The sequence below is a fragment of the Hyla sarda genome, chromosome 7 (assembly GCF_029499605.1).
Source record: "Hyla sarda isolate aHylSar1 chromosome 7, aHylSar1.hap1, whole genome shotgun sequence".
Lineage (NCBI taxonomy): Eukaryota > Metazoa > Chordata > Amphibia > Anura > Hylidae > Hyla > Hyla sarda.
Window position 1 is genome coordinate 24,258,355 of NC_079195.1, and position 12,005 is coordinate 24,270,359.

Consider the following 12,005-nt stretch of genomic DNA (forward strand, 5'->3'; position numbering starts at 1 on the left):
AGATAAGGATATATAGTACTTATATATGTGGTGGCCCAGTACGGGATGGTGTATCCCCGTACATTTCTCCTGCTTTGTCAGGCAGAGTCCCTCCATGTTTCCAGGGCCCCCCTTACAGTGTAACCCATATTGTATATATGTTTGTATTACTAGTGTACTGTTACTTTAAATATTACACCATGTGCTTGTTAGCCAGGAGGCACAAGTGATCAGGTGACCCCCCCCCCCCCCCCCCCCCCTCAAGTGACCTATGGACTCCTTGCACAGCCCCCCTATATAACCAGGGGAGGGGCTGCAATCTTTCTCTTCCAGTATTCTTGCTCCTGCTGAGGTCCAGTGCAGTCGTCTCAGAGTGTCCAGAGCATTGGAGCGCAAAGTCATCTTCATGTCAATTGTCAAGTCTTCTATATAGTGACTGTGGCCTGCACTAAAGTGTCTCTACACACTGCAAGTCCCAGCTAGCCAGGTCCCCCTGTGTCACTGGTCACCTCCTCGGGCCCTGGCTGTACTGTATAGACTTTACCATCTGTCTACCCTCAGTAAAGCTACCGCTATCCGTAACTTGGCGTCGGTGTCTTCATTGCCCCCCCCCCCCCCCCCCCGTGCCTAGCCCAGGACCAGCAGTATTACCTTTGGGTGGTTAAGGCTAAACCACACCCTGGCATCACAACAAGAAGGAGTTAATAACATTTGCCCCCAGGGTTACAACATCGGCCCTGCATTGCCCCCAGCTATGCCACATATTCCTCCATCCCCCCCCCCCCCCCCCAGTTCTGGCTGTATACTGCTGCTGCTATCTCCTTGGGATCATGATATATATTAGTTACACCCTTCCCCTAAGAACGTGTTCACACATTTCAATTTTGCTGTGTTTTCTCAGTTTTTGCTGTGATTTTTCCAACATGGTGGCAAAAATTGTGCTTTTAATGGCAATTGTGCAAATTGTGGTAATGTAAAAGCTAAAGCTGTCCGGGCATGCTGGGAGTTGTAGTTTTGCAATAGCTGCAGGCACCCTGCTTGGTAAACACTGGATAAACAGTAGATAAACAGGAAAGCAGGTAGGTCTCACCGTGATTTTTTCCTCCGGGGAGCTCTCGCTGCCTTGTCCGCTGCAGAAGCTGCTGCTATTGGAGGAGGAGTACGAGGGTAAAGGCCTCCTACAGAATTCTGACGTCTGAGTTGTAAGATGCCTTCACATATTAAAAGGAAAAATCGATTATTTGGGGCGATCACTTTCAATTTCAAGAGTTGTTTTTCATTACCTTTTTGTTTGTTACCAGGACATGTGCACACGCTGCAGATCTTTTGTTGATTTATTGCAAATTGCAACGTGTCATCAGAAAATGACCTATAACAGACAATGTGACTAGCGCTGCCTGCATCATTCTGCTCTGTCCAGACCTGACTAGAAGAGGTCAGAGCAGCGGATGCAACACAAGATCAGGGACCCCCGAGTATTTTCAGATGTTCCCCAATATTTAGCTCTCCAGTTGTTGCAAAACTACACCTCCCATCATGCTCTTCTGTTTGTACATGATGGGAGTTGTAGTTTGCAAGAGCTGGAGAGTCACAGGAAATGTGATTTAAGTGCGCTGCTCATATGGAGGACATACTGGCACAGATTATATGGGGGCAGAGTGGTGCAATTCCTGTGGGGGACATACTGGCACAGATCATATGGGGGCAGAGTGGTGCAATTCCTGTGGGGGACATACTGGCACAGATCATATGGGGGCAGAGTGGTGCAATTCCTGTGGGGGACATACTGGCACAGATCATATGGGGGCAGAGTGGTGCAATTCCTGTGGGGGACATACTGGCACAGTTGATATGAGGACCATAATGGGCACAGTTTATAGGGGGGGGGGCAAAGTGGTGCAGTTCATATGGGAACATACTGTCCCACTGTGTATGGGCGTCATAATGCCACAGTTAATATGGGGGTGGGGGGGGGGGGCAGAGTGTTGCAGTTTATATAGGGAACATACTGTATTTTTACAGTTTATATGGGGGCAGAGAGATGGGTGCCACAGTGGCACAGTTCATCGGAGGCACAGTGGCATCATTGATTGAGGGGGCACAGACACCTCATTTATTGTTTTATGGGACACAGGCATATAATTATTCTGTTCAGGTTGCAGTGTTTGGTAATGTTATATTCAGGAGCACAGTATGCAATAGTATTATATTAAGAGGGTACAGTGTGTGGTAGTATTATATTCAGGGGCACAGTATGCGATCGTATTAAGAGGGTACAGTGTGTGGTAGTATTATATTCAGGGGCACAGTATGCGATAGTATTATATTAAGAGGGTACAGTGTGTGGTAGTATTATATTCAGGGGCACAGTATGCGATAGTATTATATTAAGAGGGTACAGTGTGTGGTAGTATTATATTCAGGGGCACAGTATCCAATAGTATTATATTAAGGAGCACAGTATGCGAAAGTAATATATTCAGGGGCACAGTATGCAATAGTATTATATTAAGAGGGTACAGTGTGTGGTAGTATATTCAGGGGCACAGGATGTGGCAGTATTATATTCAGAGGGTAAAGTCTCTGGTAGTATTATATTCAGGGGCACAGTATGTAACAATATTACACTGCTCAAAAAAATAGAGGGAACGCTTAAACAACACAATGTAACTCCAAGTCAATGACACTTCTGTGAAATCCCACTGTCCACTCAGGAAGAACACTGATTGACAATCAATTTCACATGCTGTTGTGCAAATGGAACAGACAACAGGTGGAAATTATAGGCAATTAGCAAGACACCCCCAATAAAGGAGTGGTTCTGCAGGTGGTGACCACAGACCACTTCTCAGTTCCTATGCTTTCTGGCTGATGTTTTGGTCACTTTTGAATGCTGGCGGGGCTTTCACTCTAGTGGTAGCATGAGACGGAGTCTACAATCCACACAAGTGGCTCAGGTAGTGCAGCTCATCCAGGATAGCACATCAATGCGAGCTGTGGCAAGAAGGTTTGCTGCGCCTGTCAGCATAGTGTCCAGAGCATGGAGGCGCTACCAGGAGACAGGTCAGTACATCAGGAGACGTGGAGGAAGCCATTGGAGGGCAAGAACCCAGCAGCAGAACCGCTACCTCTGTGCAAGGAGGAGCAGGAGCAGCACTGCCAGAGCCCTGCAAAATCACCTTCAGCAGGCCACAAATGTGCATGTGTCCACTCAAACAGAAACAGACTCCATGAGGGTGGTATGAGGGCCCGACGTCCACAGGTGGGGGTTGTGCTTACAGCCCAACACCGTGCAGGACGTTTGGCATTTGCCAGAGAATACCAAGATTGGCAAATTTGCCACTGGCGCTGCGGTGCTCTTCAGAGATGAAAGCAGGTTCACACTGAACAGACATGACAGTCTGGAGACGCCGTGGAGAACGTTCTGCTGCCTGCAATATCCTCCATCATGACCAGTTTGGCGGTGGGTCAGTAATGGTGTGGGGTGGCATTTCTTTGGGGGGCCGCACAGCCCTCCATGTGCTTGCCAGAGGTAGCCTGACTGCCATTAGGTACCGAGATGAGATCCTCAGACCCCTTGTGAGACCATATGCTGGTGCGGTTGGCCCTGGGTTCCTCCAAATGCAAGACAATGCTCAACCTCATGTGGCTGGAGTGTGTCAGCAGTTCCTGCAAGAGGAAGGCATTGATGCTATGGACTGGCCCGCCCGTTCCCCAGACCTGAATCTGATTGAGCACATCTGGGACGTCTCGCTCCATCCACCACAGACTGTCCAGACGTCACCTCATCAGGAGCATGCCCAGGCGTTGTAGGGAGGTCATACGGGCACGTGGAGGCCACACACACTACTGAGCCTCATTGTGACTTGTATTAAGGACATTACATAAAGTTGGATCAGCCTGTAGTGGGGTTTTACACTTTGATTTTGAGTGTGACTCCATATCCAGACCTCCAGGGGTTGATAAATTTGATTTCCATTGATAATTTTTGTGTGATTTTGTTGTCAGCGCATTCAACTATGTAAAGACGAAAGTATTTCATACGATTAGTTCATTTATTCAGATCTAGGATGTGTTATCTTAGTGTTCACTTTATTTTTTAGAGCAGTGTATATTAGGAGGCACCCAGTATGCGGCAGTATACTTATACACATTCAGAGAGTAGAGAGTGTGGTAGTATTATATTCAGAGGGTATAGTGTGTGGCAGTAGTATATTCAGGGGTACAGTGTGTGGCAGTTTTATATTCAGGGGTACAGTGTGTGGCAGTTTTATATTCAGAGGGTATAGTGTGTGGCAGTAGTATATTCAGGGGTACAGTGTGTGGCAGTTTTATATTCAGAGGGTATAGTGTGTGGCAGTAGTATATTCAGGGGTACAGTGTGTGGCAGTTTTATATTCAGAGGGTATAGTGTGTGGCAGTAGTATATTCAAAGTCACAGTGTGCGAACATATTCAGGTCTTACAGGGAACAGTAGATTTACATGTTGTAAAACTACAACTCCCAGCATGCCCGGACAGCCAACGACTGTCCAGGCATGCTGGGAGTTGTAGTTTTGCAACATCTAGAGGTCCACAGCTTGGAGACCACAGAGATAGAAGAAGAAATTGCCATAGTTTTGGGGGGTTAAGGAGGCAGGCCCCATATAGCTTTGCACCTGCGACAAATATTTTTAAGCTGCATCTCTGGAAAAAAATGCAGCAAAAAACAAACAAAAAAAACATTATTATTCACTTCTCCCATCATTGTATCTTAGGGGAAATGATGGGAGGATTTCTCGTAGGTCGATCCTCTCCTCTGACGCACCTCTTCTCCTCAGAGACATTATCTATTGCGATGCTGGCGCTTCGGCATCCTCGCGAAAGTGCGTCACGTGACCTCTGGGGGCTCCTGAGGGAGAGCGAGAATGTCTGCGAGACACATGAATTAGAAGACAATTTATGTATGTAACAAAGGGAAACTATCACATTAACGTGAACAAGACCTGACCGCTATGGGGCCCCCCGCTGAGCCTCACATGCAATAATCCATAATCTGATGCTTTTTCCATTCAGCCTGTAGGGGGCAGGGTAACAGTCTGCCGGCATGGCCATCTATCTGCATCTCTGCCACCAGTGTCTTAGTATCAAGGGAACTGAAGTCTCTAGGGTTCCTGTCCTCTAGTGATGCTACCTGACACTACATCATTGTGCACGTCCCAAAGGTAGAAATGCTACCGGCCTCTAGTGGCTGCAGGAAGAAGCTGCCTAAAACAGGAGAAGATGGCGGTGACAGCGAGAGAGAGTCAAGAAAGGTCGTTTTTTTTTTTTTCCGGAAAGTCTGCACAGAAAAAAAGTAGTGTGAATGGGCCGAAGCAGAGGAAATTTCAGTGCAGCAGTCTCCTGTGGTCTTCAATGGGATCCTGCTGCACTGTGCGGAATTTCTGCTGCAGAAAAAATTAGAAAATTCTAATTCTGTACAATTCATAATCCGCACCCGCCGAAAAAAAATGAACAAGTTCATTCTTTCTGCGGGTATCTGCGTGGACTGCTTTGCCAATGGATTTTGCCCATAGCCGCTGCGCCTGGAATACCAGTCCCGGGATATCTCTGGGCGGATATTTTGTAGTGTGAATATAGCCTAATATTTAAGTTAGGGACCTCTGGGGGAACACTGTGCGCTCCCATCCATGCAGGAGGAATAGCCTTGGAGTTGTAGTTTTGCAACAGCTGGAGGCACCCTGGTTGGTCCAGCTGTTGCCGTTGGCTGTCGGGCATGCTGATAGTTGTAGTTTTGCAACAGCTGGAGGCTTCCTGGTAGGGAAACACTGCATTCCTTTTAGAGCGCGCTCCCTATATATAGAACGCCTCACACCCTCCACACGAGCTGCCATGTCTCGCGCCAAGGCACTTCCAAATATCGGATTGGAGGTCACCTCCCGGTGACGGGCTTAGATTACACATCGTCACTCACCTTGAAGTTCTCCAGGAATCCACTAGACGGATTCTCCAGTTTATCTCCAGGATTTTCCTCCAGGGACCCCAGGACGGTCTGACTGTTTAGAAAGAGCTCGTCGTACAAGGTGTCAATGAGACAGCTCCGCGTGCGTTCCTGGTGTGCGAGAAATAGATAAGACGTGGGAAGACACAATATGAGGCTGGAAGAACAAGTAGGGGGGGGGGGGGATGCAGCTGCGGTTCTGCATGGAGACCCCGCAATGAGCTGTCTAGTCACGATTCAATGACTGTCAATGAGACACCTGTTACTCACCTGCAGCTTGGAGAAGCGCTCGGCGCGGTAACAGTTAACCTCGGCGTTTATCAGCTTGGTGAGAAGGAATTCACGGAATTGCTGGTTCTGAGAAGGAAGGAGAGGGCGAGACACTGAGAAGATGGGAAGAGGTGCAATAAAAGCCGCACATTTCTAGGGGGAAAAAAAATTAAGACCTGACCGCGAATACACGCAGAAATGTAATATTGCATGGACACCTTTTATGTAGATCAATATGGCTCACAGGGATTCGGTACAGAAACCTGTCCGCACAAATCAATTCAGCTCCCTGCTTGGTCATGAAGAGAGCTAATTTCTTTCAAAAACAGAGACACACCTGTCCTCAGGTTGTGTGCGGTATGACATCTTGGCTTCATTCACTTCAATAGAACCAAGCTGGAATACCGCACAAAACCTGAGGACGGCGGTGTCACTGTTTTTTTTTTTTTTTGTTTGTTTTTAACTATTCCTGGATAACCTCTTTAGGGTATGTTCACACGGTAGGAAAACGTGCGGAATGTCTGGTCGGGAATACACGGGCAGACATTTTGCACATTTAAATATTCTGGCGGCCGCTAGATGGCAATGCATTTCCAAGTGGATTTGGCAAAAAGAATAGACAAGTCTATTTGTGACGTGGACTCACAATTAAAAATTATCCTGTTCGTGACGCCAAAAATTTTAATGTCGGCTCATGATTAAAAATTATTATTGATGGCAAGAGTTGCCACATGGACGGTGCAAGTTATACTTGTCAGCTCATGACGCCATGGCACTGTTAGCCTATACACGGTCCGAGGTGGACACAGCTTCTCCTGGGCCAGGCACAGGGCAGTAAACACACCGATGCCGGGTTATGGATAACTGTCTTTTACTGAGGCAGGTGTAGATGGTACAACACTCACAGTAAAGAGCAGAGTAGAAGGGATGCAGTGTAACCCTTGAGTGCCCTGTTGCCTTGCTGGGACTTATGGTGCTTTTCACCCATTTGAATTAGATAGATTTCAGGCTTGGAGATTAAGAGATATCCCACGCTGACTAGGGTTCTGAAAGGTCCAATTACTGACACCGCCAGGGTATGAACTCACCAACCCCTGGACGGGAAACACTTGCAGTATGGTGGGGCTGACTTGATTAGGAGTTTTCCCTTCAGACTCCCCTTGGAATCAATCCACACTTCTTCCAGCTCCTTTCCACACTGTAGCTCACATGGAGCTCTGCTCAGAACAAGGTCTTAACTGGGGCAACTCCCCCCCCCCCTACACAATATACAGGGCAAGTTGGGGGGGCTCCCATTGGGTGGACAAGGTCACTTGATTACTCTGCATCTTCTTTTTAAGGATACAATACACAAACAATACATGAATACAACAAAGTGCATAAACATAGTAAACAAAAGTGGGCCCATCACAGTAGCAGCAGGCATGCCCGAGGGGATCCGAAGCCCACAGGACAGCCTTTGGTGCTGGGACATCACATTCTTTTTGGGGACCAACGGCTGTCCGGGCATGCTGGGAGTTGTAGTTTTGCAACATCTGGCAGTCCGCAGGTTGAAGACCACTATTGGGTTCAAAATCTAAAATTTTTTAGATTTTGCACCTAAAAATAGGGTGCGTCTTAAATGCCGGTGCGTCCTATAGGGCGGAAAATACAGTAACCGTTTTGACAACTTTATTGCAGAAGATGCCCCCCAAAAACCAATCCCAGGGGGGTATTGATTATCCAAAAACAATGTAGTTTTGACCCACTCTCACAATATTTACTTCTATGAGGGGGTAGTAGCTCAGAAAATGTGGCAATGGGAAGGTTTGGAGATGGTATAGTGAGACGTGAGGACCTAACTACCCTCACAGTCACAAATGTCCGGGCCACAAATTATACTTTTGGCTCATTTTACTACTTCTTTTTCAGCCAAACTGATTTTATAAATAATAACGCCATACAGTGCCAATAATAATACTACCGTACACTATTCTAATGGTGTATTGGTGTCTGTACACTGTATGGCACCAAGTTCCATGTTGTAAGTTTGTTAAAAGCCATAAAGGAGCAATGTCAGTGTAATCTAAGGGGGTAAAGGTCTTGGTTTGATGAAGTAAGGCAGTTAACCATTTAGCTCATTTTATTGCAGAAGATGCCCCCCCAAACTCATTTTGAAGGGAGTATTGATCACCCAAGAACAATGGAGTTTTGGGCCATTCTCCAGGGTCCAGCAGCTTGGTAAATACTGTGACAAGGAGAAGGTTTGGAGATGTATAGTGAGTAGAGATGAGCGAACTTACAGTAAATTCGATTAGTCACGAACTTCTCGGCTCGGCAGTTGATGACTTTTCCTGCATAAATTAGTTCAGCTTTCAGGTGCTCCAGTGGGCTGGAAAAGGTGGATACAGTCCTAGGAGACTCTTTCCTAGGACTTTATCCACCATTTCCAGCCCACGGGAGCACCTGAAAGATGAACTAATTTATGCAGGATAAGTCATCAACTGCCGAGCCGAGAAGTTCGTGACAAATCGAATTTACAGTAAGTTCGCTCATCTCTAATAGTGAGACATAAAGTGGTACTCCGCCCCTAGACATCTTATTCCCTATGGATAGGGGATAAGATGTCTGATCACGGGGGTCCCGCCGCTGCACCTCGCGTTCGTTTAGAGCGTTGGGTGCAGCACCTGAGACTTGTGACGTCACGCCCACACCCCTCAATGCAAGTCTATGAGAGGGGGCGTGACAGCCTTCACGCCCCCTCACATAAACTTGCATTGAGGGGGTGTGGCCGTGACATCACGAGCCTCCGCCCTGCATCGCCAGTCATGCGGCACGAAGCGAAGTTTGCTCTGTGCATCGGATGTCTGGGGTGCCGCAGCCGAGATCGCGGGGGTCCCGCCGCTGGGGACATCATAAGCGGATTACCCCTTTAAGCGGAGTACTCCTTTAAAGTGGTACTCCGCTGCTCAGCGTTTGGAACAAACTGTTCCGAACGCTGTAGCCGGCCCTGGGCGCTTGTGACATCATAGCCCCGCCCCCTCAATGCAAGTCTATGGGAGGGGGCGTGACGACTGTCACGCCCCCTTCCATAGACCACCATTGAGAGGGCGAGGTGTGACGTCATTGAGAGGGCTATGACATCACGAGCTCCCGACTCCAGCGTTCGGAACAGTTTGTTCCAAACGCTGAGCAGCGGAGTACCCCTTTAAGGACCTACCTGACCTAGGAGATACCTGAATTGTACCACCATCACTGTCCCAAATATCAGGGCCACAAATTATACTTTAGGCTTATTTTACTGCATGGGGCTCTTTTTTCAGCCAAACCCATTTCTTAAATAATAAACGTCATACAGTGCCAACATAATACTACCGTACACTATTCTAGTAGTGCCATTCAGTGTACAAACACCAACACACCCAGGAGCATGTTGTCAGTTGGTGAAAAGCCTAAGTGGGCAAAAGGTCCTGGGGTGGTGAACCAATAGGCGGCAGCAGTTTTGTGGCAATAAAGAGATTCAGAGATGTCTAATGTGGGTGGAGAACCCATCTTACCTAGGAGTTATCTGCATGTCGCACCATCACCGTCACAAATTTCAGGGCCGTAAAAAACTTTAATGATTTTTTTCACTCCATAAACTCCAGTTGAGGAGAAATTGAAAAATAATAATAAAAAAAAAAAATAATAATAATTTCTATGTTAGGACCGCCACATAACATTACTACTCGGTGCACGGTAAGTCGGTAACCCCCACCCCCACCCTCCCGGCCTGGCATCCGGCTATGGAATTGTAGAGTTATCTGATGATTCACTAACCAATATGCTATGGATAATGTATTCGGTAATATCTACAGCTGGCATTTCAAATTAAGTTATGAATCATTGCGCTCCTTTTTTTTCCCTGCTCGCTTTTTCGCTGCCCCCTGTTCTGACTCTGCCCGTATAACGAATGGAGAAAATGTTTTATTCAGGGAAAAGCACTGGCTAAATAATTGATTGTAACTTAATACATGTGGAGATGAGAATATTACGCGACGCCGCTTAGTGGTACGCTGAACAAGGACGGGGCTACAGCGCGGCGATACTGTCATCTAGTGGCCAACGCGAATCACGACGGGACTGGAGTTTGGAGGAAAGGGTTAAATCCTGTGACCCGAAGACGTTTTTTTCGAGAACAGGACATCTTGAACACGTATATCGGTGGACTCAAACTGCGGCCCTCCAGATGTTGCAAAACTTCAACTCCCAGCAGCCAATGGCTGTCATGGCATGCGGGGAGTTGAAGTTTTGCAACATCTGGAGGGCCAGAGTTTGAGACCACTGCTATACATGATGATAGTGAGAGATATTAGAGAATGAGGATGACTGTACCCCACAGTACAATGCAGGATTTCTTATAATACGTCTTCCATTGTTCTCTGAGTCTCATGGGTTCCCTCCTCCAGTCTCAAGGATCATGTCCTTCTATTGTTCCCTGACTCTCACAGGTTCTCTTCCCTTGTCCCTAGGATCAGGTCCTTTGATTGTTCCCTTAGTCTTAAGGGTTCTCTTCACTTGTCTCATGGATCATGTCCTTCTCCCATTGTTCCCTTAGTCTTAAAGGGGTATTCCGGTGAAAAACTTATATATATATATATATATATATTATCAACTGGTGCCAGAAAGTTAAACAGATTTGTAAATTACTACTATTAAAAAATATTAATCCTTCCAGGACTTTTTAGCTGCTGAATACTACAGAAGAAATTATTTTCTTTTTGGAACACAGAGCTCTCTGCTGACACCTCTGTCCATTTTAGGAACTGTCCAGAGCAGCATATGTTTGCTATGGGGATTTTCTCCTACTCTGGACAGTTCTTAAAATAGACAGAGATATCAGCAGAGAGCACTGTGCTCATGATTCAGCAGAGAGCTCTGTGTTCCAAAAAAAAAAAAAAAAAGAATTTCTTCTGTAGTATTCAGCAGCTAATAAGTCCTGGAAGGATTAAGATTTTTTTAATAGAAGTAATTTGCAAATCTATTTAAAGGGTACCTCTCATCAAAAAAACTTTTGATATATTATAGATTAATGTATGCAGAATAACTTTACAATTGCATGTTATTAAAAAATATGCTTCTTTCCACTTTGAAGAAATGACCACTAGGGGTCTCCCTACCAGTCCTGGCAGCAAGCATTTCAGACTCATGCTGGAGTCCTAAACACTACGAGCTGCCAGTCTGCTTTGTTCACAAAGGAGAACACTCAGAGCTGACAGCCTGCTTTGTTCACAGCCTGTTTGGCTGTGAACAAAGCAGACTGGCAGCTCTGAGTGTTTAGGACTTCAGCATGAGTCAGAAATGCTTGCTGACAGGACTGATCGGGAACAATACAATAGAAAGAAGCGTATTTTTCATTAACATGCTATTGGAAAGTTATTCAACATTCATTAATCTAAAATATATCAAAAGTTAATTTGATGAGAGGTCCCCTTTAACTTTCTGGCACCAGTTGATTAAAAAATAAAAGTTTTCCACCGGAGTACCCCTTTAAGGGTTCTCTTCCCTTGTCTGTAGGAACATGTCCTTCTTCCATTGTTCCCTTAGTTTTAAGGGTTCTCTTCCTTCATCTCATGGATCATGTCCTTCTTCCATTGTTCCCTGACTCTCAAGGGTTCTCTTCCCTTCTCTGTATCTGTAGGATCAATTCATATCCTTCTATTGTTCCCTTATTCTCAAGTGTTCTTCTTTCCCCTCATCTCAAGGATCATGTCTGCCGTCCATTGTTTTCTGACTCTCAAGGCCCCTTTTTCCTTGTC

The 12,005-nt window shown here is 46.3% G+C and overlaps 1 protein-coding gene across 5 annotated transcripts in view; it reads right to left on the reverse strand.

Moving 5' to 3' along the window:
* Positions 1-12,005, reverse strand: part of LOC130281964 (rap1 GTPase-activating protein 1-like) — a 147,459-nt gene that overhangs the window by 1,807 nt on the left and 133,647 nt on the right. For all 5 annotated transcript variants that reach the window (XM_056529765.1, XM_056529764.1, XM_056529766.1 and 2 more), the window contains 4 exons: positions 6,229-6,315; positions 5,932-6,069; positions 4,786-4,889; positions 1,070-1,190 (listed from right to left, as the gene is read on the reverse strand). In XM_056529765.1, coding sequence (XP_056385740.1) covers positions 1,070-1,190; positions 4,786-4,889; positions 5,932-6,069; positions 6,229-6,315 — 450 coding nt within the window. The remainder of the gene's footprint in view (positions 1-1,069; positions 1,191-4,785; positions 4,890-5,931; positions 6,070-6,228; positions 6,316-12,005) is intronic.